The 27,476-nt window shown below is 46.6% G+C and overlaps 2 protein-coding genes across 4 annotated transcripts in view; one reads left to right on the forward strand and one right to left on the reverse strand.

The window, feature by feature from the left end:
• The window catches only part of LOC102557652 (suppressor of cytokine signaling 1), a 36,188-nt gene extending 25,447 nt beyond the window's left edge, over positions 1-10,741 (reverse strand). The window contains exons 1-2 of the mRNA XM_059726228.1: positions 10,622-10,741; positions 6,154-6,393 (exon numbers count right to left, since the gene is read on the reverse strand). The gene's annotated coding sequence lies outside the window, so the exon portion shown is untranslated. The remainder of the gene's footprint in view (positions 1-6,153; positions 6,394-10,621) is intronic.
• Positions 10,742-12,164: 1,423 nt separating this feature from the next.
• SERHL2 (serine hydrolase like 2) lies at positions 12,165-26,466 on the forward strand. Of its 3 annotated transcripts, XM_014610897.3 has the most exons (13): positions 12,165-12,474; positions 13,495-13,556; positions 14,343-14,492; positions 14,578-14,691; positions 16,650-16,691; positions 18,091-18,110; positions 18,280-18,354; positions 19,639-19,751; positions 20,147-20,226; positions 20,563-20,597; positions 21,620-21,696; positions 25,353-25,446; positions 26,207-26,466. In XM_014610897.3, the coding sequence occupies exons 2-13, from the start codon at positions 13,517-13,519 to the stop codon at positions 26,324-26,326; spliced, it is 960 nt and encodes a 319-aa protein (XP_014466383.1). In that variant the 5' UTR covers positions 12,165-12,474; positions 13,495-13,516; the 3' UTR covers positions 26,327-26,466. The 3 variants fall into 3 exon arrangements, with proteins under 3 accessions (XP_014466383.1, XP_019336519.1, XP_006269858.1); XM_019480974.2 differs by lacking the exon at positions 14,343-14,492; XM_006269796.4 differs by lacking the exon at positions 13,495-13,556.
• Positions 26,467-27,476: the final 1,010 nt, after the last annotated feature.

Genomic DNA, 27,476 nt, shown 5'->3' on the forward strand with positions numbered 1-27,476 from the left:
GCACCTGAAGTAATATTACCACACCTGAGTAAGTTTTTTTAGCCAGAGCTAAAAACAGTCTGCAGGGCTGTGAAACTGAAGACAGACATTACAAGGAATGGCTGACAAGCAGCAGGTTACAGAAGACAGGGTAGTTTGAATAGTAGAACACCAAGGCCATTAAAAAAAGATGGGAGGGTCATTAACACCTGGGGAATGGAGAGAGATTAGCCAGAATCAGGGAGTGACAGTGAGCCATTAAATCAATTGACTCTCTCAGCATTGCCTGAAGAGAAATGCAGCTCCCCTTCCAGCAATTGGTTTTAAGGTTTGGAGTGGAGCAGGAATTAAACGGGGTACAGCTGCACCGTGGCACTTCCCCCCCCCCCCGCCCCCATCAGAAACTGGCACATCCTTCACCTTCCTGGTGGGGTTTCTTCAAGCTCACTTTTCCTTTTCCCAGGCACTGGAGTGTCTATGATTACACTGCAACAACAGCTTGTTCCTGGTCAGAAGCAAAGTGCCTCAGCAGAGCTGTGTATAGCTTAGGAGCATAGTAACGCAGCGGGGGCTGCAGCTGAGAGCTGAAGTCCAACATCAGAACCCCCAGGAATGCACTGTGGTTCTCAACCCCCCAGAAAAACAGACGCACTAAAAATAGGAAAAAAAAGATGGAAAGCCCACAAATATTTAATGACATTGATTATGAACAGCAAACCATGTGATGCACAGCACAAATACATGTCTTCCTGGAAGATAAAAAGGTTATGTTGTCCAAAATTAAAAACCTGCAGCTTGGTAGATAAAACAGTTGTCAAATCTCCTGTCCAATTCTAGACCCATGACTCTCTTGTATCTGTGCTCATACACCAATATACTTCTACCAGTCAAGATCCTGAGCCTATACAGAGTAATGCAAATGTATACCTTTATGACTTGTGAATTGTCCCATTGAAATGAGTGGATGCCAACACTGGAACACAGGTACACTCTAGCTGCTTTCCATTGTTCCAGTAATGCAAAGCAATTGTAAATCAGGTTTTAGTGGTTGGGGAAATGAGTTTTACGGATGCTTTGCACCACCAAAGCAGCACAAAGTAGTCAGAACATGCCAGTGAGTCTGACTTGTGGTGTCTCCAAGAATTCCACTGAGCAGTACTGAAAAGCTGAACTACTGTACATCTTTGCTTTTTGCTGAACCAACCCAAGGAAGATGATAGTTATAGAAGATCTGCATTTTTTACAAGAAGGATTAGGTCTATATAAAAAGGTGTTAATTCTCTCTCACCAAGGAGCAAATAGTATGCTAAAACACCAGACATTGCAAGCTTATGTTTTTCTCTGTTCCATATAAATGTTATTTATTGTCTGGGCAAGAAAGAAAGAAGGAAAGAAAGACCTCTCTGTCATCTAAAAACAGAGAAAAAGATTAAATCTTCAGAAACCTGAACACCGTATCCTTTGGTTTTCTTTTCATTAAGAGCAGTAAATAGAAATAATTTCAGATTAGACTACTGTTGCGAAATATGTTGAAGTGTTCAGGAGTGGGTGTAAATCTCCCATTAGTGTAAAGGAGTTAGTTTAGCAACTCATCCTGGAGCTGAACTCACCATCATGTAAAAGGTAGCCTGCAGCAGCCTACCCACAAAACAATCAAGGCCCAGAAGACACACACCAGCGTTCCTACTCCATTACTCCACATTCCAAATCTAGCCCTGATCCACAAGAACTTTTAACATGTTGGGATCTGGGCACCTCAGAGACCTGAATGGTATGGTTTTCCAAAGGTGGGATAGCTAAAAAGAGACACAGAACAAGACTTCTGTGTAGACATACCCCCAGATTACTTTTTTCGGTGTACAGATACCAAGTTAAAGGGCACCTTGGACATAAAATAGACAGGTCCATCCGTGGCACTCCTACATGCAACCCTTCAAACTCCAGCCCAACGCTGAACGCTGCCAGAGAAAGCAGAAACAACCTCGATGCAAAATATGTTAAAGTGTTCAGGGGAGTGGGTGTAAATCTCCCATTAGTGTAAAGGAGTTAGTTTAGCAAAAAAACAGGCCTTTATCATTGTTCTAATGGATTTTTAATAATACAATCCATCCAGCTTTTCTGATGCACCAAGCCAAGAATGTACCAGTGCACTGCTCACTACAGCTTTTTGTGATTATTCTAGCTTCACTTTCTGTGACACCTTCTACAACATAACAACCAGCAAATATAAACCACAGAAGAATTCTCTTGGAATGACCCAAGGCCAGTGGGTCTTGTCTGGAATCAGGCTATCGATTGCCATAGTTCTGAATATACTGCAGTTTGACTGAACAAAGCAAGGTCCTACACTCCACTTGATGGCATTTTTCTGCATGTCTGTCTAATGCCCATAGTCCATGTGGTTGTCAAGTGTTGGTGACCTTAGCTGCTGGCCTGCCTAAAACCCACTAGTTCTTTCTTCCTCCCTTCCTTTTATTATGCTGCCTCCTTCAGTTGCAGGGGACATGTATGGAGAGGACATCAGCTCTCAACCAAGCAGGCATGGAGGTAGCAGAAAAATAAGATAGGGGAAGAGAGGGTCTTACAGATCCCCTTGGCAGGGAAGGGGAGATTGCAGGACTCTGGTAATGGGAGGCTAGGGGCTAGGACATGGGGAGGGGAATGAGGGAGACGCAGAGCTTCAGACTTGGGGGAAGACAGGAGAGGTACAAAAAGATGACAATGAGACCTGGGGGATCATTGGGGGGGGGAGCAGGGGGGAAATGGACACCCAGACAACCTGGGGAGAGGGGAAACAGAGGGAGCCCCTGCCAAGGTAGGGAATGAGAAAAGAGAAGATACACATGGAGCCCCTGGCCTGGGGTGTGAGAATAACAAACAAGGTGATGGGAGGGTGTGACAGAACCGCTGCTATGGGGCTGGTACATGTGGGAGAAGGGGACTGGGCAGGAGGGACACAGAGCCATGGCATGAGGGACAGAGCGGAGGACGCAGGGAGTCTGTGAAACAGAGGAGGCTGAGTGAGCAGTACACAGGGAACTGCTGGAGGGAGGGGATGCCAGAAGCCCAGGCGCAGCCCTGAGCTGTTTCTTGCAGAAGATACCCACACACGCAGTGTCTCTAAAGGTTCCCTGCCAAAGGAGCACAGCCCCTCTCATTTCCCTATATGCCACCCCGCTCGGGAAGCTCACACTCCAAGGAGCGCAGCCTCAGACGAGCAGGCCGGCAAAACCCTCTGTGTCTTGAAGCAAGCAAGAAGCTGAGCCTGTTGTACTCTTACAGGAAGAGTCAGCACATTTCACAGGCCCCTTTTGAGTGAGCTGTGGCCAGGCCCCCGCCCCTCTTCCTCCTCCTCCTCCTCTTCTCAGAGTTGGTTGCTTCTAAGTAATGAAAAGAGCTTGCTTTCCAGGAAAGGGAAGGTGCAGGCTGCCCCGAGAGAAGTGACCTTGAGAAGTCAGCTCATGCTGTGCTCGCCTGTTCACATGCTGCAAGCCTGGGGCCCAGGTCTGATGCAAGAAAGGCACAGAGTTGAACAGCATCCTGTAGCAGCTGGGCTCACTTGCCAGGAGGAGCCAGGAAAAACACCAAGGGCTGGCACAGCAGAGGGAGACCCCACTTCTAAAGGCACCCCATTTCCTTGCTAATTCATTTCTCTCCTGCCTAGTCACCTTCACTGTTTCCACATGAAGCCCACCCATGTAGCTCTGCCTGTGCACCTCAGCCCTTTCCTGCAGCCACCCCTGGTCAACTGCTCTTGGCCTCACGCACACCCTTGACCTGCAGAATGCCTTTCTATGCAGGGGAGAAGTGGTTACCTTCACTGCAGTGTTGAATCAAGGTAATCACACGACTGAGTGTGGTCCTTAACTTGACAACCCCACCCACAACACAAACATCTCTAGTTCTGAGTTAGACCGGGCTTGGGCTTTAAATCCAAGTGGTTTGCATGCTACCAATCCTCAGATGTAGCAATGCTATGCAGTGGGGGTGCAGCCGCTCAAGTTCATGTGTTATTTTGCCATGTGACCACTATCATGCAAAGAGAAGTTAGCACAAGTGTAAGTAACTGGAGCTAAGTCTTCAGGGAAAGTAAACCTTCAGAGACCTGCCTGAGTGGAATAGAGCTGCCAAGAGCCACGTGTGTTCTGCAAGCTGCAGTTCACATGAATTTCAATGAATAGATTTTTCTGTGCAAACTAGATTATCTAAGCATCACACCCTCGATCACATGTGCACTTGGGAATCAATGTCCATTTTAGAGACATAGGTCTAAACAAGATGGGATGAAAATATGTGGTCTTCCATTGAACGGACATGCATGCCACATAGTCATTTGTTTTGGTGAAAAGCAAAGATAATCAGGGCCTTGTGTATAATGTGATTATGTAGTCACATTGAGAGACTCATAATTCCTCATTTTTTAAATTTCCCTAATAGCTGTGGAGTAACTGCTCAAAATGGAAACTGAATGTAAGCTGTAATATGATTCTGCAGACAGCCTGAAACAATCTCTGAGAAATGTGAACGGCTTCCATTCATTTTAACAAGCTGTTAATTCCAAAACCTACACATGTCTATTCAAATACCAACACTGTTAACTTCCTGACCATTTCATCAGAAATATTTGAGTGACAACTGAATCCATCCTTACTGTCTGAAAAAGCAAGTACTGGGGGAGGGCTCAGTTTGATCAACTCTGAGGTTGATCTAATTTATATCAGGGACCAGGCAGGTTCCTGGACAACCACACAACAAAAGGAGGCATAAAACCAGAGCACAAAGGAGGGTATGATGGACACATAAACTAAGGCGATTCTCAAGGTGTAAACCTTTGAGTCAAGTGCACTGTGGCAGCTGCACAAAAATAAGCAAGCTGTGTATCTGAAATCATGAAACAGGGAGGCTCTGCATTGGAAGGCAGACATTTGAAATCATGACAATTAATTTAGCCCTGTTTCATCCAGGAATATATTCTCCAGTGTTGAGATGGGGCTAAATTACTTTTAGGGCTTGCAACATCACACACACACACACACACTTTTTAAAAGCCAGTGTAGTCTGGCTTGCAGCAAGTTAACCTGCTTGCTTCTCTATGGTCACCTCTACACCTCCTTCTGCCTTCTTTCGTGGAGTAGAACCTGACTAAAACGGAAAGGAAAAGGCTTATTCTTTTGTATTAAGCTATTTTGAGGTGGGTGGAGCTCTGCCATGGACTACTCCCCCAGTGAGCCTCAGCTGGCCAGTAGCTACATGATGCAATCCAATTAATCACGTAAATTTCCCAGACCTGGGAATTTTTGCCCCAATTCCCATCCATGGCAATTTCTTCCTAGAACAAAGTAGCCATGGCCTAAATAACACCTGTTCTACATGAATGATCAAAGAGCTCTAATGATTCTCACAGAGACTGTCAGAAAACAAAATTGACCAAAAATACTTGTATTAATATGATATCTACTGACTTATCTCAATCTGAATTAATTCATGCAATATACTGGAGAGAAGCAGTGTTACCAGAAGTTTCTCACATGTTTAAAGAAAATAAAAACCTAAAAAGAGTTCTGTTTTTCCCTGGTAGTTTCTCTTCTACCACAATATTTCTGAAACTTTCTGTACTTTGGCATGTACTAAAATAGGTGCTTGATTTACTGGGGAACAAAGCAAACAAGGAGGTAGGCATTTATGTGTTTCTTCAATGGCAGAAGTGTTTGCAAACATCAAGCAGAAGACTGTACCAATCATTTGATCTTCCCTGCAGGTGTATTTGTCCGAATATAAAAAGCCCAGCAACTGTGAGATGTTATTAAAACCCATATCTGGTAGGTTTTCATCAGCTTGGTTACACCAGCATGAAGGGGTAACAATATCAGTGATACTCCATCTTCATAACACAGAACAAAATAACCATGCAGTAACAACTGTTCTATTAAGTATCCATTAATGCTAAAATACAAATCTGAAAATTAAAGGCCTATTCTTGGCTAATTTTCACCTGTGAACACCTGGATATCTGATAAGTCTCTGTAGGTATTCAGTTGGGGATGGGGAGGAAGATACAAGTTCCTAAAGATCTGGAATAGCATCAGTGCTGTACACTCTGAAAAGAGTTTGAGTCAGATTGTAGCAGCTACAGAGATGACAGGAAGCATGTAATAATTTTACAAGATCACTGACCTGCATCCCCACCTGGAAAGATGGCCTCTCTTGGCATGGCCCAGCAATGTTAACTGAGCCAGATCTTTGGGACAAGAGGTAAGGAATCAGACTGCAACACCAATAGGAGTCAGATAGGGGCATGACACCAACAGCACGATGTAAACTCCAACCGCTCATGGTGCCTTTATCTAGTATTGTTTCATCTGGCATGAATACAACTTCTTTGGGGATGGGTCACAGTTCCTGCTTCTTCTGGGCCTTGGAAGAGAAGATAGATACCATAAACCATGTCAACTACTGCCTCCCACAGGATGGAACTCTTCTCACAGATTCAGAGATGTAGGAAAGAGCAAAGAAATTACTGATACTTTATTTCCAGGTCTGCTGGCTCCTACAGAGCCATGATCACAGATACACTAACAGCACGGTTCACAGTGTCTTTCAATACTTGCCCGTTTTGTGGCATGGAGCAGACCACAATATACATCTACTTCAAGTGTGCTAGGCTGGAGCCCCTTCTTTGGTACATCTCAACTGTGCCACACGATAGTGAGATCCCTTTATCAACCTCCACCTAGCACTGGCCAAGATGACCATGCCTCACTCAGATCAGGGGAGAAAGCTCAATGAGGGTGGAGGGCAAGGGGAGGGAGGAGGTTACTGCTTTGTGGTCAGTTTCTGTTTCCTTGGCAGTTTGTTTCCAGGTAGTGTGTTTTTCTCGGCCTCTTGTGGGGTAAGATCAAGTGTAGGTCTGCATTGGTCTGATACCAGAGCCAAAATGGATTTAAATGGTAGTGTGTAGTGGAGGGTGCATTCCTGTTCAAAATGTGGACAGGACTCCCTAGGAGAGCCTCATAGTTAGCTTCCCGCTGTCCAGCTTCCAGTGGGAGGATCTTGGCTACACACCTACTTTATGGAAATGGTGGACTCTTCCCTAAGTTGCTCCTGCAGCTGTTGGTTCAGGGGTATCCGAACCCTAAGCCTCTGGGTTTGGGCCTGCATGTGGGGTGCTTGCCGATGGATTTGCAAGTATTTGAAGCCCCAGACAGAAAAGTCTGAGGTGGAGGATACTTGCCGGTTGCAGTGCCACATATGGTGTTTGAATAATTGACCTTTGCTCAGTCAAAAGGATTTAGAACTGATCTGGCTAATTTGACCTGGAACATGACATTTTGGTGGGTTTTTTTTTTTTTTTTTTGGAAAGTCTTCTGGCTTCTTGTACTCAATCCATCTAGGATATTCACCTGGCAGAGGAAATACCATGATCATGATGGAGGCAGGGGAAGTACCCTGACCAAGGTAATGCAATTAAAATGGCAATGTTTAGTGGATGGTTGCACCCTTGTCTGCTTGCATACAGGACTCCCTGTAAGAGCCTCATAGTTATCTTCCCACTGGCTAGCTTCCAGTGGGAGGATCTTGGCTACACGCTGACTTTACGGAAATGGGAGACTCCTCCCTAGCTTGCTCCTGCAGCCAGACAGATGAGGGTAAGCAAAACTTGGGGGCATCTGAACCCCAAGCCTCTGGGTTTGGGCCTGCACTTAGGATGCCTGCCATAGGATTTAGAAGTATCTGAAGCCCCAGGCTGGGGTGGAGAATACTTGCCGGTAGCAGGGCCACATATGATTCTTGAATGATTCACACGGATTTGGAATGGATTTGGCCGATTTGACTTGGGACAACATTTTTTCCTTAAAAATAAGATTAAAACAAACCAAACCAAACGAATTAATCTGGGAGTATTGTTGGCATTTGCCTCTGGATCCTTTGTTTTGAGGGCATGATTTTTTTATAAGACATTTTTTGTGTTTTAAGTCAAATTAGCCAAATCAAGTCCAAATCCATGAGTCAGTCCAGAAACACAAGTGGCCCTACAACCGGCAAACATCCTCTACCCCCACCAGGGCTTCAGATATTTCCAATGTCTTTTGGCAGGCATCCTACGTGCAGGTCCAAGCCCAGAGGCTTGGGGTTTGGATGCCCCAAGTTTTGCCTGCCCTCAACCGTACGGCCACAGGAGTAAGCTAGGGAGGAGCCTCCCATTTCCATAAAGTGGGCTTTAAGCCCCAACACCTCAATGGATACTAAACCAGGCCAGAAGCAGTTATCCCCCAGGCTCTTAAGGAAAACTGCCTTCATAGACCCAGATATGTGGTGTTCCCTCTGCTGATCTCACTCCTGTTCCTAACCTCCAAATTCAATTGGTACCTGGCTTTGTGATCTCCACCTCAACATAAGGGGACAGGCCTTTAGTTTTAGGTGAGCCTAAACCCATCCACTCCAGAATTCTCTCCAGAATGTATAGAAACAGCATCTTGATGCCAATCAGATGCAAAGGTCCACAAGAGGGAAGTGCAAGGACTTAACTGGGATGGAAAGACTCTTATTTGAATATCCCTAGGTCACTGTTGGACTAGATTCTAGAAGCAGGGCATTCTTTGCCTGACTAAAAGAAGGATCCAAAGAAAGAAAAACACACCTACTCTGCCTGAAAGTTAGTTGATATAGCTCTTGGCAATAAATACACCATAGACATGTGTTAATAACCTCTAAACTGTGGTAATAAGAATACTGCAGTATGACACAGCAACATGTCAAATCTCTGTCATTAGCATTTATCTTGTTAGGTTAATTCATGGATTATAAAGCCAGAGGGTACTACTGTGATCATTTGGATCTCTTGTATCATATAGGCCGTAGGACTTCCTTGAATTAATTCCTACTCAAACTAAAGCTTTTCTTTCAGAAAAACATCCAATCTTGATTTAAAAAAATGCCAGTGAAAGAGCATCCTCCAATGCCTTTGGCAAGTTGTTTCAAAGGTTAATTGCCCTCACTGTTAAAATGTGATGCACCTTAGTTCTAATTTTAATTTATCAGCCTTCAGCTTCCAGCCATTGGATCTTGCTATACCTTTGCCTGCTAGACTAAAGAGTCCAAAGGTTTGTTCCCCAAGAAGTCAGACTGTGAAGAAGTCGCTCCTCAACCTTATCTCCAATAAATTAAATGGATTGAGCTCCTGCAGTCTCCCTCTATAAAAGATGTTTTCCAGGCCTTAGTCATTCTTAGGGCTCCTCTTTGAACCCTCTCCAATGCATTAACATTCTCTTCACATTGTGGACACCAGGACTGGGCACTGCACTCCAGTAGTAACTGCACTACTGTGAGAAATACAGAGGCAAGATAACTTCCACAACTCCCCTCCTGTTTATGCATCCAAGGCTCATGCCATTTGGCCACTGTCTCACACCGGGAGCTTATATTCAGCTAATTGTCCATGAGGATGCCCAAGCATCTTTCAGAGTCACTGCTTCCAGGATAGTCACCTGGCTTGTATCAGCTGCATTCTTCATATAACTTTACATTCAGCCAAATTCCATGAATACATTCAACCATATATTCTTGGTGTGAGCGCAGTTGACCAAATGATCCAGTGTGCTCTGTATCAGTTAATCACCCCCTCCATTATTTACTGCTCCCTAGGCTGTGCATCATGTGGAAACTTTATCAGTGATGATTCTCTGACAGGCGATTCATACAACTGTGAAACAGCATAAGATCAGGAAACAACAATGGTAGACCCCCACAAAAAACATGACTGCTTGATAACGATTCCCAGTTGGCACTTACGTGCTGAGACCGATCAGCTTGTTTTCTATCCATTTAATTTGGCTTTGTTAATTCTTTATAATTCTAAATTCCTAATACAAATGGTGTTGGTACCTAATCAAAATGCCTTGTGGAAGTCTATTACACTCATGCTCTTACCATTATTAACCAGATTTATAATCTCATTAAAAAGATATAAAATTAGTTTGACAGGCTTTTTCCCATAAACTCATGTTGACTGGTACTAATTATACGACCCTCCTCATTCTTTACTGAGTCCTGAATCAGCTGTTACTTTATTTTGTCCTTTACTGATGTCAAGTTAAAATGCCAAAATCCAACACTAATCTAACCCAGGTAATTACAGGCAAAAGTTGTATTATCTCAGCCTGCTGTGAGCCTGCCAGCTTCTTCAACCTAAGAAAGGGCAGGTCTGAGCAGGATCTGGATGAGAGACTTCCCATGAGAGTCTACATGATTATGAGCACGGTCCCATGAATTTTGTGCTGCTAAGAAATCCCTCTGCTCTGTAGAATTATATTTCAAATTTTGACTTAAAATATCCTTACCTTCTAGCCATCTTACTTGCAGCAAAAAGTTGGACTCAATTGCAACTGATATGCTATCTGCCAGAGCCTGCAGACAGCCTAGAACAATAGCTCTGAAAGCTGAGAAGGGTCCTATTAATTTCCAGGTATTAATTCAATACCATAACAATAACATTTACCCCCCTCCTCCCACTAAGTTAATAACTCTTTACCTGCTACTCTTTTTTTAACAGAAATGTCAGGTAAAGTCTGCATATCACGATGCCAAGTTGTTTTTCCCGACTAATTTCTTTGAAAGGCATAGCAAAGCCAGGTTCCACGCTCACCTGGATGTTATTTCCATCTGTAACGCAACAATGTTTGAGGGTTGCATCAGATCAATTCCAAAATGTCATGGAACAGGGGATCCACAGAGCCCCCAGCAGCTTCAAGCAGGACTGAGATCAATAAAGTGCCATCTTCTGTTAAGAAGGTTAAGGACATCTTTTATAAGTCAAAGATGGCAGAAATTAACCCCCTCCTGCCTAACAGCAGTCCCCTTCTCAGCACTGCCTGTCCTCTCAACCTTTTAAAATGGGAATGGCTTATCTCCCAGACAGAAAGAAATGGGGTAAAAGGTTGGGGAAAGGAGTTTAGGGCATAGAATTACATAGTGTTTCCAAGACAGACAAGATTTTTTGGGTAAATCTGCTATCTTTTATTAGACCAACTAAAATAGTTGGAAAAATTCTTCTTTCCAAGCTGTTTTTCCAACTGTTTTAGTTGGTCTAATAAAAGGTATCAGATTTACCCAAAAAATCTTGCTTGCCTATGTCCTTAGACCAACCCAGCTACAGTACAACCAACACATAGTGTTTCCAAGGCATGGAGGAGGGGTATTCCTGATATAGAGGGACTGAAGGTCATCAGGTGTGTGGGCACACAAAAGCCCTGCTGTGGGAAGGCAGCAGGACATTGCAGGGCACCCCGGAGAGAAGTGGGCAGGCAGGATGGCACACAGGGGTTTGTCAAGCTGCAAGTGTGCTTAGTGATTTAACCTGCCCAGCTCAGCTGCCACACAGTTTCCACCACTGTACTGCTGAAATCAAGAACATAGCCACAAGTGAGGTCCAGCTTGCCACGCAGCAGGCAGGGCTGAGCAAGGAAGCGATGTTATATGAAACCATAGGACTGCCTGTGTGTCCCAAATTCCTCATGCCTGTTTTTCATCACTTTAGCTGGAGCTCACAGGCCTCCTGCAGTCAAGTGCAGGAATTTCTATCAGAGCTGAGGCTGAGGTGAGCCACTGCTGGTACCCTTGGCTGCAATTGATGTCTGGAGTCACAAAAGGTTATTGCTGACCCTTGGGAGGAGGGAGGGAAGGGGTGAGGGCGGAACCCTCCTTCTAAGAGTTTACAATCAGAAGATAAGACATTATATACACAGCGGTGCTGCCTTTTGGACTGCCAAGCAAGCTGAGATTCCAATCCTTCATATTCATTCCTTGTGTTCACTTCGGCATGTAACCAGGACACCAGCGAAAGGATCCCTTGCCTTTGGTTGTCTGAAGTCTGCACAGGGCTACAGCATTCTTCTGTCCCAGCCCTGTGCAGTGCTTGTTGTGTGCATGGTTAGACGAGCAGCTATTTCCCTAAGCAGCAGGGATCTTCCTTTCTGTGTTGGGCAGAAGAGTCAGACCCTCAGTGCAGTGCACAGACTGGGGGGTACCATTCAGTGTAACACATGGGATACCATTGCTGTCACCACTGCTGTTATATTGGTTCACTAACACAGAGGCTGTGGAGAGCAGGACGGAGAGATTTAGCAGTGTGGATCCCTTTAAGAACCGCATCCAAAGGGGGAGGACCTTCCCTGTTGTTCCGCTGCAACTAGGAAGTGGCTCTTGATTTTGCTTTTCACCCTTCTCCTGCCCTGTTGCTCTGCTTTGAGCTGGCTCAATCAGGGCAGCTGCTTGCTGCTTTGGCAGGCAGGGGGCTGAGCAGCTCTTCTGCACACCCAGCTGCTTTTCTCCTTCCTAGGTGTGGCTCCTATAACTGGTTTCCTCATTTTAGAAATTTGTCCTATTCAGTGAGTGAGTCAGGCAAGTGCTGGGACAAGTGCCACAGCAAAGCTCCTGAGACAAGGGCAGCCAGCAGAACCGCAGAGCTTCTGGGCCAGCTACCAAAGGACTACAGCCAAGGTCAGTGCTAGTGGTGCTGTAGGGAAGGTCCAGGGATAGGGGAGAAGCAAGATTTGTGAGGGGAGGCAGTATCTTTTATGGGACCAGTTTGTGCAGTTAGGAGAGAGAGATGAGCATCTGGGTTTCAAGTGCTCTTCCTCAGATCTGGGAAAGAAGCAGTGACAATCCAAGCTAAGTACCTGCTAGAGCAATTGCTTAAGTTTAACAGAATTAGGTTAATGAACTTGGCCACTTGAAGGGGAAGGAATGAGTTCACCCTCCATGGCCCCTTCAGTTCCTGGTCTCTGAAGATGCTGAAAACCTGGGGCCAGTTATTTGTGATGCTGGTTTTGTTATCAATTAGCTGTACTGCCAGGAATCAGACTGATGTTCCTATCAGAGAGCCTTTGTGTAGCCAGGTGGGAGTGACTTGAACAGTCTATAACAGAAATCATTTGCCACTTTGTCTCAGTAAACCATCCCAGCGTGCATACAGCTTTTGCTGGCAAAAAGAGTGATTTTTAAACAGCTTATAGGAGTTTCCTGAAGTGAGCTCTACCCACAACAATGCATAACCCTGTCTACATCAAGGTGTTTGCCAATATAGAAATACCATTAAGATCAACAAAGCACAGGCCAACCAGTTTTACCAGGAGCAGTTTCTAGTGTAACCTGGCCAGTGTCACATCCAATTTGATAGAGCTGCTCAAATTCAACAAGACTCAGTTCTGTGCAACACTATGCAAGTGTTTCTACGTGTACTAACGCATGCCCAGTGGTGTGATGAGGAGTTTGCCGTAGGGGAGGGTTCTATAGCAGAGGGACCTTGATGGATGGTGAGTGCAAAACCGTTACTAATAATAAGCACCACCATAGCAGAGCTGACAGAGTCTGAGAGAGATGGGGCAGACAGCAGAAATCTGACATCAGGTTACAGGACAACAGTCCTGAAAGAAAAAAAAAATCACTTCCTCTCTCCACCCACTCCCTTCTCCCATTGCTCAGTGTATGTAGTAGACACTGTTCTACTTTTCTTTCAAGGCACCAGGAAACAGAGAAATTCATGTCCTCCCTGATGAAATGGTTGTCTCTGCCTGTGACAGGTAAAGGTCTCTGTGCTGCTAACCTAAGGGAGCCCATTTCTAAGGCCCAGGCTTTATCTTCACTCCATCTTTTCTGATTGTGGCCAACTGGGTTAGCAGGTGCTGTGGAGGAAGGAGAAAAAATTCTCATGTTGCTTAACAGTGAAAGCCTGACTCTTCCTGCCAATGAAGTGAAGAACAGCATTAGCATGTTCAGGAAGGGGTAGTCCTCGGATGGGAGGGTGGGGCTTGAAATCAGGGTATTGAATTTGGATGTGTAAACGAAGGGGATATGAACAATGCCAGGCAACACCCTGCCCTACCCTAGGGAAAATGAAGTGCCTGAGATTTTCTAGCTTAGATCTTTCTGCCCAAGGGAGTCCCCAGCTACTAAAGCTAGAGGGAGAGTCCCAACACACACACATGCACACACGTGTGTTATCCTGGCAAATGATCTCTGTGATTAAAAGAGAAATAGCTGCTGATTGAACTCACTTCTGTCCAAACAGCAGGTAAAGCTGGCATAAGGGAGGGAAAAAGAAGGACTTGAGTGAAAGGTATTAATGTCCTGGGAGGGGGGCTGGGGGTGGGAAAAGTGAAGAGCAGCAGGACTGTTGGCTAGCAGTATCACAGCCAAAAGTTAGAGGCTGCAAACAATTCTTAACAGAGTGCAGCACGGAGCCCGCAGGATTCTGAAGTTCTCATTTAGCCTTCTGCAGTGCAGCATGTGCATCTAACAGACTTTCACAGCATGTGAACCAAGCAGCAGCCCCCAGGGAACATAAATATGCTGGTGGTTTATTTCAGGCATGTTCTCAGAGCTGAAGTTCCCTGTTCCCTGGGGCCACATTGCAGCCAAAGCTTGGGGATCCTCAAAAGGCCATCCCATGCTCTGCTTGCATGGCTGGCTGGACAATGCCAATACCTTCAACAGACTCATCCCATTGCTTCCAAAAGGTGGGTCAGATAGGATGGGGCAGGAGATCTGGCACATCACATCACAGGGGTGTTGCCACATGATTTACTGTCATCCCCCTTTCAGATTACTGTTACATGGCCATGGATTTGGGGGGTCATGGCCTGTCATCCCACCGGCCTGCTGGCTTTCCCTACCACTTCCTGGACTACGTAAGTGAGGTCCGCAGGGTGGTGGCAGGTGAGTAGATGAGAAGAACCTGAGGGCAGAGGGTTTTGAGTATGTCTGTCCTTGAATGTATTGTGCTAGACATCCTCCAGATTGATATATGACATGCTGCTCTGTGCATGTTGCCTCCCAGACCAAAAACGGCATGGACATTTTGCTAAAAGACAGAGCTCATTCATCTGCCCCTAGCATTGCACTAAGGTAGCTCCGTTGCTTCTGGTCCCAGAGATAGGATGCCTGGACATGCTATGCCTGGCAATGCTGTTCTGAAGTAACTTAATGTCTAGACATATCCCTTGTGTTCCTTTCTGGCCTCCCTTTGACTCCTTCTCTCCAGCCCCATTCAGATTTATATTGGCTCCTGGGACTATATAAGAGTCCCTCTCTTGCTCGGGATGCAAGCCACTACTCCACTCACTGCTGGTTGCATCGGGACACCTCTGGCACTGAATGGGAGGTTGAGATAGTTGAGCAGGGTAAGCCTGGAACCCTCTAGGTCCTGACCTCTAGCAGCTGTGAAGATAGGCCAATAAGCCACACTTCTCTCACAACTTTTCATAACACTCTTTATCACTTCCTACCTTAGTTTTTTTTAGAAGCTTTTAACTTCTGTCCCCATCCTGGGATTCTAGCATCTGTTCACAGCTCCAGTCTCCTCACCTGACACTTCTGTGGTCCTCACAACCTGGAGGATCCTAGGAGCCTCTTTCAGGGGAGCTCCTCACCCTGAAAACTCTATAGCATCCCTCCCAACACTAGGAAATCTTATCTCTTCAGTCCCTTTTCCCTTGCTTACTCTCTTGACTGACACCCTTGTCTGGCTCTGCTTGTTAGGACTATACAAGGCAGGCTTCACAGCCTCAAAACCCCACATACCAGAGCTGCACTGCTGCCTTCCAAAGCAACTTTGGATGGGGATTCCCTAAACCCATTACAGATCCCAATAGGAGCTGTGTGCTGGCAGTAGCAGGATCCACTTCCCTCCTGAACTGAAACCCAAGCATAATAGGAAGCCCTTTCCCAGGGCTGCAGCCCCACCAAACACCAAAAATATCACTATGCAAGCACTGCCTGACCAAATAGCCCTGTTACTGACTTGCTCAGGAGCAAAACACTTAGAACTGTATGAGGAACAAACCACCCTAAAAGCTGATGACCTGTGGGTACATCCTGTGAAGGTCTCTAGCTCCTGCCTATCTTCCCTTTCCCTAGAGATCATTGCTGCTACATGTAGGTACCACAGTAAGTCCAGCCATAAACAAAAGCGAGAGTGCCTGGGTGAGGGGTAAGTCATGGCACTTGGTGACTGTGGTAGTGGGGGGCAATAGTGTCCACCCAGTTTGACCCCAGGTACAAACTTTACTTGTGACCCCGTCTGCCAGTGTGTAAGGCTTTCCTTTGATGTGCTGCTGCCTAGAATTGAGGCTGCCAGGGCATGTTCTATAGGAGTAGCACAGATGAGGCTGTAAATGTCTAGGCTGCTTTTCCCAAACCTCAAGGATTGTTATAAAAATGTATCATGTAATGGAGGAGCCTGACCCACTGCTGAATTATGCAGCACGTTTTCAATTAGAGCAATAAAAACCCTTCCCTGTGGCCAAGCCGTGCTGGTCCGTCCTGGCCCCTGTGAATATTCTGCAGCAGAGCAGTCTGCACTTCCTCTACCCCACAGGGCAGTACCTAGACAAGCTGCTTTGCTTGATTGATGGCCCTTAACACCTGCCCTGAATAGGAATTGCTGGATGCTTTTCAGGCACGGTGAGTCCAAGTGCCAGAAGGAGCTGCACAGCACTGGCGCCTGCTGACAGGCATTCACAGTGAAGCTGAGGCTGGAAGAAACTGGCCTATTTATCCCATCCCCTGATCAGGAAGCAGAAGCTGGGTGTAAAGCCTCTGTGTGCATGTGGGAAGGTGGAGGCAGCTGCTGTATCTAACACAGAACCACCTGCTTTTTATCTCTTGCCTTCTAGCCTTGCAGTGGAGTCGATTTACGCTAATGGGTCACAGTATGGGTAAGTGTATCTTTTGTCCCTGTGGCTTTCTGACTCCAGCAAACAATAATAAGTAACTGGCTCCAGCCCTTTGTGTTGGCCTCTTGTGGGCTAAGATCAAGTTTATGCTGTCAGTGTGAAGCACCCAGGCACGTGATGTAATTATATGGCCCACCGGGCATATTTGAATTATACAAGATCTAAGCTTTAACAGTTTCTTAGGCTTCTTCAGTACAAGAAAAGCAGCTCCAGTGCAAGGGGGTGTCATTCACTCATTAATTGCTGATGCTTTACTCGGAGAGGATGGGAAACTGGGAGCCTAACCTCTGCTGCAGCACCTGGAGTGAGTGAGGTATTGCACTTTGCAGAGTAGATCAAGGCTTCTGTCACTAGCCAGCAGAAGTTACTGGACACTCTGGTGCCTTCTGCCAACTACCAGGTGTGAGCCCTTCAGCATCTGATGCTTTCCCAGGGTGCGCTTTGTGCTCTGGCCATGCAGCTGCTAAGCAGAACCACAAGGAGCAGATGGATGTGCATGTGTGCTGGCAGCCTGGCAGAGGTAGCTGCTGCTGTCTGCCGCCAGCACTCCTGGCAGCAGAGGCAGGTAGGTGTAGACATGGCCACGGCGTAACTGAAATCCAGTGGGGAAATGCTGTCGAGAAGAATAGCTCCCCCGCTCCTCCCTCCATTCTTTTCTCGCCTCCTCAATTTCACTCTGAAGGAAGAAGGAGAACATGATACCAAGGCACAGATGGGAGGGAGAAAGCAAAGCGGGTAAGGGAGAGCAGTGCAGAACAGAGAGTGGCACCCCAGAGGTGGCCATGTTCTCTCATTCAGCAGCGATCATGAATATACTTTAACAGAGCTTTCTGGTGTGCTCAATATGTGTTAGCAAGTAAAGCACCTTGGGTCTCATGCAGGTCTCCCACTGCCATCAGCCAGACCTCTGCTGCAGAGCCAGGGGCTCCAGGGCTCCTAAATTTCAACCTCGGGCAACGGAACATAATTCAAAATGGAATTTGTTCCTTTCCCTGTTGGCTTTGATTCCCCCCTAAGGCTGCTTCATCTTCTGACCATATCCATGCAGTATCCAAACACTGCTCTGCTTTAGCTAGCAGGGCCCAGTGGGCTCATGGTCCTTACTGAGGGAGACTGGGTGTGGAGTCTGAAGGGGACTACCACATTGGCAGCAGCCCCCAGATGGTACCACTGGACTCTTCCCTCTATCACCCTCTGTTGAGAGATTTGCTGTCCTTGTGGTTAGGACCCAAACCTTAGACTGAGACGTTTGCTTCCTTGTAGAAGATGGCTGACCTGGACTTATAGGCCATCCTAGTAACTCCCACTCTGGGGAAGGGATGATGATGCCTCTGCACTGGGTTTCTTGTGTATAAACCAGGTGGCCTTCTCTTTCACACAGGTGGGACAGTTGCAGGAATGGTGAGTATAGAAATCCTTTTTGGTGGAGTTCACCCAGCCAGACAGTCTTCTGAGCTGGGTGGGTGATAATTCTGAGGCTGGGGGGAAACATGAGACAAATACATTTGGGGCCAATATAAGTGGATTTCTTGTCCAACACACTTTTCATAAAGTTTTTGCCTCTTCCCAGTTCTCCTGCATTTTCCCAGAGATGGTGGACAAGCTGATCCTCCTGGAATCTGGTGGTTTCTTTCCAGCTCCTCAGGTTAGATTTGCTCACTCTCTGCCCCTAGCAGGCATAACCAGAGACAGGCAACAAGGTTCCTTTAGCAGACTGGCTCTTTGCTCTACCTCTGGAGGAACACATTTCTTGGCAACCTTCCCCCTGGGCCCATTTCCATTTGCCAAGGATGAAGGAATGAGAAGGTCCAAGATACCCAGTTCAAAAAGAACAGTCTATCTCAGGTTTGGCCATTTTTGGTTCCTGAATAACCACAGACCTATTTGCTGCTCAAAATTGCACAAGTGGAGGTGAATATGAAGCCACTTTGCAAATGTCATTGTCTCTTCTGATGCCTGTTTTAATAGCTTTTGTGTAAGGACTTGGGGGATCTCATTCCCATTCCAAGTGAGACAGACTTCCACACTCCAAAGCCAGTTTTGCCAATGCCACTTAACTGGCTATCTTGGTGAGACAGAATGGAAGCCCCTGACTAGATATGGAAAAGAGTATCACATATGGAAGTGACAGTCCTGCTGTACTCAGCACTGGTGAGACCGCAGTTGGAGTACTGCGTCCAGTTTTGGGTGCCGCACTTCAACAAGGATGTGGAAAAGCTTGAAGGAGTCCAGAGAAGAGCCACCCATATGATCAGGGACTTGCAAGGCAAGCCACATGAGGAAAGGCTGAGGGACCTGGGCCTCTTTAGCCTAAAGAAGAGAAGGTTGAGAGAGGACTTGATAGTGGCTTACGGCTATATTGGAGGAGTACGTCAGGAGCCTGGTGAACAACTGTTCACTAGGGCACACCTGGGGAAGACCAGGATCAACGGATACAAACTCCTGGAAGGCTGCTTCAGGCTTAATACCAGGAAAAACTCCTTCACAGCCAGGGTGTTCAGGCTGTGGAATAAACTCCCTCCAGAGGTGGAGCAGTCACTTACCCTGGAGGTTTTCAAGAGGAGACTGGACAGTCACCTTGCTGGGGTCACCAGTTGTCTTCCTGCCTAGAGCAGGGGGGCTGGACCCGGTGATCTGCAAGGTCCCTTCCAGCCCCTAACAGTCTATGAATCTAAGAGCTGAACTCCCCTTGAGATGTGGCAGGATGAGAAGCCAAAGATCTAGTACCATTTTTTTCTATGAATAATGGTCTCCTACAATTTTTTTCCTCCCCTGACAGTCCCTCTTTTACTCCTGTTTGTCCCTGCTGAGAAATAGCTGCTTTTCAAGGATGAGGTCAGCAGATGTTATGGGGCTTTGGGATCCTCCAGGGAGAAGGGTACCGTGGAAGTGTGTGAAATCACTGTCGACTGCATCTCTGCCATTTTAGGATCATGATGCATGGCTGGAATCTAAGCGGAAGGTGGTTGAGAGCCTCCTGAGCCTGGAGCAGAACGAGCACCAGCCCCATAAGACGCGCAGTCCCAAAGCAGCACTGAAGAGGTATGTTTTCCATCTTCCCTGTTTCTGCACAGGATGGTGCTAAGCTCCTGCCATTGAGCAGTTCTTGGAATCCTCCCAGGTAGAAGTAGGGCGGCCAAAACCGTGAGGTGAAGTTATGTCTCCTTGGGCTTGCCCCTTCCACAACTCGCAATTCCTTCTCCTCTTCTTCCAAAATCTGAATAAGGTCTGGTACTTCTCCCTCCCCAGCCTCATCCCGTTTTCAGGCTTAGCATAGGCTGGCCAGCACACAAGAGCTGAGGCTGCTGTCACTGAAATAGGATGGTTTTCATCTCCACACTCTCTCCTTTCTGTCACCATCCCTTTGTGGTGCCCCTTCCATGCTGTCCATTCAGCAGCACGAGCTCCTCCCATTTTTTTGCTATGTCTTTTCCCAGGTTATTGGAAGCGAACCCCCACCTGACAGAGGAGAGTGGAAAGATCTTGCTGCAGCGAGGAGCTACAGAGATACCAGGTGGTAAGGTGCCTCCATGGGCTGCTGTGCAGTGTCAGCTTCCGAGTTAAGAGAGTGGTAACTGCTCACTGTCCTAGACCCAGGCAGAGGGGCACCCTGGGTCCAAACCCCTGCAGTTGGGGTTTCAGAGCCTGGAAGCAGAGTTCCCATCTTCTGAGGTCCCAGCTCACCTTTTCTGTCAGAACATGGTGCTTTAACATGCCAAGAAACCCAAAATATACCCTGACCTCCTGTCCTAAGAAATAGTTCTGGGAGGACTCAAAAATCAGAAAGGAAGCTGGAACTACAGGTGTATCTCCCACTGTCAGGGATCAAAAACTCTCCCTTCTTCCTTTCCAGGCCTGGTGTACAACAGAGACATGAGAATCCTTAAGGTAAGCACAGCTTTCTGTCCCAGTCTCGTGTCTTTCTGCCTTGGAATTTGGCTCAGCCATTAGATCACAGAGAAGCAAGAGCCGGAGAAGGCCTGTCTTGTGATAGGTCACATCTTGCATATGTTTCATCATTTAGAAGTGATGGAGCTTCCTCTGGGGGACTTTGATATTTGAATAGGTTTAATTTACTGCACACCTGTGGAACCACTGCATTTAATGGGATTTCCCAACAAAAGCCGAGTTAGATCTCTCTGATCACTCTGAACAAGTCCTCTTTGAGGTTGTTTACACTCAACCCCCCTCTGTGGGGCAATGCAGTCTTCTGCTGGCAAGAGTTATTCTGCCTCTGCAGCAGGCCTGTGAAGGCACTCTTGCAGTCTACTGCCATGCCTTCAGCAGCCATTGCCTTTCTGGGGTGCACATTGCTCTCTGGCTGCACAGCTGCTGCAGTGGATCTGTGCAGAGCACCTAGAAGTGCTTGGGTGTCCCCATCCTCTAGGGCAGCTTGGCAGGTGCAACTGTGGTTTGCTTTCAGGAGTTCTGCCAGTAGAAATGGGAAGCTGTAGATAAGGCCCCAGTCAGCACTTGGACTACAGGAAATGATTGTGAAAAGTTCAGTGCTAAAAACCATGCTGGCTACTAAGATGGGGTAACTCTTCAGACTGTTAGAGCCCATTTGCAGCCTAAGCAGTGTGATGCATTACATCTTGGGAGCATCCTCTGTCCACACTACGTTACAGCCATTGGCTTAGTGCATATGTTGACAAAGTGGCAAGTCTGGATTAAGAAGGACATCTATTTCATTGATCCTCATCATTGAGGAGGTATTACACACCTTCTCACCCTGGCAAAAGATTGCATATCTGTCACATTTCAGATTTGCATCCCAGGCCCCATCTGAGCCTTTGCACAGCTTACAGATGCTCAGTGGTAGTGAAGCCACAGAAACTGCCAGGCCATGAGAATGCAGCCTTTGCACCCCTGCCCCAGGTGTATTGACTGATCTATCCTTGCCTCTGCAGCACAACCGGGAATTCATCACTCTGGAGCAGTGTGTGAGCTTCCTGAAGAAGATCCAGGCACAGGTCCTAATGATCAGGTGAGTGGTGCACAAGCATAACCATTGTCCTGCCCATTGCCCTCTGCCAGGGCTCCCCTATGCATGAGGTGAGCTGGAGACTAGTGATGAACAAACAGCCTCTTCCAGTCACAGGTGGGAGTGTGAAGAGTTTTAACAAAACAGGAATCAATCATGTCTTGTGTAGTAGACAAAAAGTGAGGGTAGGTTCCCTACTCAATCCCTTTTGACAGAACCTTAGGCCACTTCTTACAGTGAAGCTGTCCCCTTTCCACAGGCCTGGCCACCTCCCTGATAGCAAACATTTGTCCACTTTCCTAGACAGACATGGATAAATTTTGTTCTCCCTGCCTTGCTGGTTCCTAGTAACTAACAGGCAAGAACTGAGTCAATGTACCTGAAGCACGTGGTAGCTACCACAGGTTCCTCTTGGGAGACAACCCCACTTCTCCCATTCAAAATTTTCATTCTACTCTGAAATCCACCAGATGGGATCCCTATACCTCCCAGCCTTGCCAGTAGTTGCATCTGATTGCAGGGGTGGCAGTAGCTTTTTTCCCCCTTCTCCCACTAGACTCAGAAATTCACCTCTCCCATCCCCATGGTTCAAGGGGGGAGTTGCTACACTCACCCCACAGACTCCTGCTTTTTAATAGCCTTTTAAAACTCATACCTCCTGGATATACCTGTGCAGGTCTCCAAGGGGTTCACTAAATTGCTCCCCACTTAATAATCCTTGCTACCTTGCTGAGAGAGAAGGAAAGCCCCATTAATGCTCTATTTAATTCCCTTTGTTGCCTGTACATTTCGCTTGCTCCTTATCTCTACCCAACCCAACCTCCAATTCACACCAGCACTGCTTGAATGGGCAGGAATAACAGGCATCTTCTTCTACTGATACAGGGAGGGGGAGTGTGTGAAATGAAGGTTAGAAAGCAGCTTTCCAGCAATGCTAGCACCTTTCTTTCACATAATCAACTAAATAAGTAGTCTCTAACCTCTCTGATTACAAAAATACTTAGCAAATGCAAACATAGATCTCCTCTGGTCTGGGTTACCCATGTTCTAAAGCATGAAGAGAATTAGCTATCAAATGTACTTCAGTCATCATTTTTGAAAAGTCACAGTGAACAGCCAAAGCCCTGGAGGGGTGGAGGAAAGCAAGAGAAGAGGAGTAGGAAAAAAAAAGCAATGATAGTCTGGTAAATGCATAGCTAAATAGTTGAACATCTGTCCCCCAAAAAGGTTACCTCTAAAACATCAAGGAGATGAATTGAGTGGCCAAAAACTGTTGTTGGGCTACAGACTGTTGCAAAAAGGCAGCTGGCGCATAAGAGGAAGGGAAAGGGGTCAAAACAGACCAGCAATGTTTGGGGGTGGGGTGGGGGAGATACTCCCAATCCCCCTATATCTGTCTAGTTTATTTAGCCCAAAAGTTCTTTAAGGGCTATAGTCCAGATTTTTAAAAAGTATCTAATCTTCTAGCTACTGTTGATTGCTCTTTAAAAATCTAGGCATATCTAACTAGGTTTATACTGGGGCCTTACAGTAGTGCCTAGCATCCTGCTCGGGTATTTTCACTAATAACACCATTTAAAATAGCAGTGAAAGGGTAATGTTTTCTCAACCACTTTCTCTTACCCTTCTACTGGGATCCATTTGCTGGAGGAGGAGATATCAGATATGGCCTCTTATAGAAACAGCCCACAGGTTGCATCTGTAAATTTTGAACAATCACATTGGCCCCAACTTTACTAGCAATAAGTCATATAAAAGAGGCTATCCAGGTATTTCAGAGACCTCAGCCATACCCACATCTGGCATAAAAACCCCACATATGTGCACCCTCAATGACTCATTGATGTAATGATGCCATTACAGACAAGGAGTGGGGAGGAAGGAAAGCCTTGAGAAATACTGTTGGAGGTAGGCTTGGACGTCCGGCAAACAGCACATTAAAGGCATGGTGCTGTTCCCCTTGAGGCTGCTAGGCCAGACTGACATGTACCTGATTTTTGGAAGCTAAATAGTTCTGGGGTTGGATAATACTGGGATAAGAGACCACATAGCTGCTGCAGTTTACAAGCTATGGTTAAATACTAGGCCAAAGAAGCTTGTGAATGATGAGACTTCATTTAGCCCCTTTATAGCTGCTTAGCTGACAAGAAAAGGAAAAAACCCTGTTCCCCTTGACCTGTGCAGCAAAGGCATTTGTCTTATCAGGAGCCAGACAGATCCCTAAATGGACTGATTTACAGTGTAACACCCAAGGGCAAGGGTGGGGATGAGATGCAGAGAGTTGGCTCAGAAGAGGATCTTATTACAGCAGGCTCTTGTCCTTTCTCGCAAGGAGATCAGCATCATTGTACCAAGTGTGTCTCTAATTCCTAATTGCATGGTGTCATTCTATCTCCACCAATGATCACATCTTGGCCCACCCACACCTGCCTTCCACTCAAACTTGGAAAACCTTTCTTGAAACTTCCTTAGTAAAATCCTTACTACACACCTCCCCCAAGGCCACCCCCACTGTGATACCAGTGCCCGCTGTGCATCAGGGCTGCTGGGAGATATGCAAGGCCAAATAAGTAAATTACGTAAATATTATGCAAGTTCTCTGCCCCATTTCCAGTCTCTGTGCATTGCTTGTCATCTTAAACAACAAGATATGCAGGGCTGCAGCTACATCTACATCTTTTCAGCGGAGCATCCTACGTACCCTGGCCCCAACCTGTAGCACTGGGCACTGCTATGAAATAAACATTGAAATGGAGGGAAAAACTGAGGGTAGAAAACCAGATACCTGCAGCAGAACTGGCTTCCTAAGTTTCCTTTGTATCACAGAAGTAGAGCCCTGGGAGCTTCTCTCTCAAGGAAGCATGGGGGTTAAGTTTTTACCTGGCTTTTTGGGATTCAGAAGAAATCAGCCATAGCAATTTCTAAAGATGCCATCTTGAAAACCTGGGTGATTGTAGGTTTATGGTCTTGCATGTGCCACCATGTGGCAGAAATCCAGGACTGCCACAGCCTGTAAATTGAAACCAGAAAAAAGTACTTGCGTGGTTTCCCCACCTCCTCTAATTTTATCTTTTCCTGAGTGACTGCTTTCACAACCCCACAGGGCAAAACACAATGGCCTGTTTTATGGCTGATGTAAAAACACACATAGAGGCACAAAGGAAAAATAAAGCCACTCAGGAGAGATGGAGGAGCTGGATAGGTGAAGCCAGTCAGAAGTGGAGTGTGTTTTTAGGGCTTAGGCCCTTTTCAAAGACTCGTTGGCTCAGCTCTCCTAAGAGCTAGAATTTCATAGAACTAGGTCCTGGGAAGGGCAGTGATTAGCTGAACTTGTGCACAGTGATCAATCCCTTCTTTTACCTGGGTTCAGAATATACGTGGGCTGCTAGATAATATACATTAATATTATAGATGCTATATAATATGCTTTAATATAAAACCCATGCAGAGATGGCTGTTATGCCCCTCACTCCACTTGGTGAATCTGTGACCCCTCTCTTTTACCCACCACCATTGCTGACCCCCAGCTGAGTGGGAGCAAGGGGAAACATGATCAATCTCCTTTTCTCTGACTGTCATCTTCTGGAAAGGAAAACAGGTAAGGCCTGTAGAGACAGGGTGTACTGTGCATGACACTGAGCCTTGTTCTTGCTTTTTAGGGCCAAGGATGGGCTTTTTCCTCATGAAGATCCAGATAAAAGCAAGAACTTTGTAAAACCCTTGCAGGATGCGTTCAAGTCTAACTTGAGAGAGGTGAGAGAGCGCACCCTGACCTTCGCCATCACTGAGAGCTTTTCCACACACAAGCTGGTCCTTAGCTGGACTAGCCCCCTCTGGCATGCATGTGTTCCAAGGTTCTCTACACAGGTTGCCGTTCCAAAATGCTTATAGTAATGATTGGTGACGTTTCCTAGTGGCGGGTTGAATGACCCAGCTCCAGTCCAAGGCAGGTTGGGGCTAGGATCCAGCTGCTGCCGACACCACTGCTTCTCCCCATCGCCCAAGCACAGCATGAGCGAAATTCCTAGCTGCTGGAATGCTGCCCAAACCTCCAGCTCCATGGGCTGGATCCAGCTAGCAGGCTGCTAACCCCTGCTTTACATTATCTTGGATTCTCTCTCTGCTTTGTCTCAGACTGATTTCCCTGTGTGACAAACCCTGAGTCAGGGAAGGAGCGGGCTGGCCTCTCTCCATCTGCTGAATTCCCCAGTTAGCAACTGCCTGTAGAGTTAAGGACTTCCACATTTCCAATCATCTACCAGTGTCTGATGTTGCAGTTTAATGCAGGATGAGCAGCTTGGGGGGGAGGACATGGGGACAGAGAAGGGCTGCCACCTATCAGTCAGTTCATAGCCTCACACCATGAGATTGGATTATATTTACCAATTTATTCTGCGTGGGATTTACCCAATTCTCTTTTACGATACATATCCTAGCCACAGCACTTACCTTGCTGGCTGCTTATGGCAGCATGTTTCTTCAGCCTGCATCTTCCCACATTCTCTCCTTCTAGAGTTTCCAGCTGGTGGAGGTGCCGGGGAATCACTTTGTCCACCTGAATGAGCCTGAGGAAGTGGCTGAGATCATCAGTGTCTTCTTAGAGAAGGACAAGGACTCCAAAGCCAGATTGTAGCATCAGGGTTGAGCTCCCAGGGGAGATGGCAGTAGTGACATAAGAGAATGAGGAGCTCCAGAGCCAGTCTCTGGAGGCGACAGCACTTTTACCTGGTAATGCCCTGATATTTTGCTCATTAAATTATATTTTCATCTCTTTCCCAATCTCAGCTATTTGGGTTGGCAGAAAGAATGTCTCTAAGCAAATAGGTGTGATGGATGTTCCCAGGAAAGAACCAAACTGTCCTTCTATTCAAAGTGGGTGAGGGGAAAGGTTTTCTCTTCTGGCCTCCATTTAGTGCATTGCAGCAGGAGCCACACTGTGGGCTCAGCAGCTTCCAGATGTAAGGTTCACATGTCTGTTACCCCATGCACTGTTCTGACAGAAGGGAACAACCTCTCCCTCCCCATTTTACTGATATGATGCTCAGGAAAGGCCTGGGAGGGTCCAGGCAGGACTAACAGCACAAGCTGGATGAAGCTTTATCTACAGTTGACAAGAGACTTACATCAAGTTCTCTGATCTTGTCCAACATGGAAGGGCTGATCGCACTACAACCCCTGCCCGAAAGCAGCATTAATACTATTCAGATGCTTCTTCTCACCTGTTTCCTTTAGTGGCTTAAGCAGGAGTGATTGAGAATGTGGCTTGCTGACAGCTCTGCTCAGTATACCTGTGGGTACATGGTACCCCTTGTAGGGTTGTGAGGACAGCAAACCTTAACTCAGGAGCATGATGCTCAAGTTGTGCCTGGGGCAGTATAAAGTTACCCTGGGAAAAGTTGCAAAGGTAACTTGGTCTTTCACAATAAGAGAATCTGCTTTAATACTCCAGCTTGGTCTTGGACAAGATCAAAGAACTTGCTGCAAGTCTCTTGTCAACTCTAGGTAAGGCTTCATTGTGCTGTGAGTCCTTCTGCGTTCGCAGTCCCCTTCCTTTCTGGAGATGGTGAGGTAACATGCTGCTTGGAGCAGGGGTGGCCTCTCTGATCAAATCTCAGGTCAGTTACATTGCTATAGAACTTAAAAATGAAACTGGCTCATAAATCCCAGGACAGCTCTGGTGTGCACAGTAGCAAATCCAGTCACAGCAGCTGCTGTGCATAGCTTCTGGGAAGAGCTTTAACCCTGCAGTGGCGTGGTTCCCCCTCACTGCACATCGCTGCTCA

This window comes from Alligator mississippiensis, chromosome 4 (genome assembly GCF_030867095.1).
Source record: "Alligator mississippiensis isolate rAllMis1 chromosome 4, rAllMis1, whole genome shotgun sequence".
NCBI lineage: Eukaryota > Metazoa > Chordata > Crocodylia > Alligatoridae > Alligator > Alligator mississippiensis.

What these genes read in the sequence shown, in the direction of transcription:
- SERHL2 (XM_014610897.3), top strand. Translation starts at nt 13,517, where the DNA reads ATGTCCTCCCTGATGAAATGGTTGTCTCTGCCTGTGACAG. An exon ending in GAGACATGAGAATCCTTAAG is followed by an intron (nt 20,598 to 21,619) that starts GTAAGCACAGCT and finishes TTGCCTCTGCAG; the next exon opens with CACAACCGGGAATTCATCAC. An exon ending in TCAAGTCTAACTTGAGAGAG is followed by an intron (nt 25,447 to 26,206) that starts GTGAGAGAGCGC and finishes CTCTCCTTCTAG; the next exon opens with AGTTTCCAGCTGGTGGAGGT.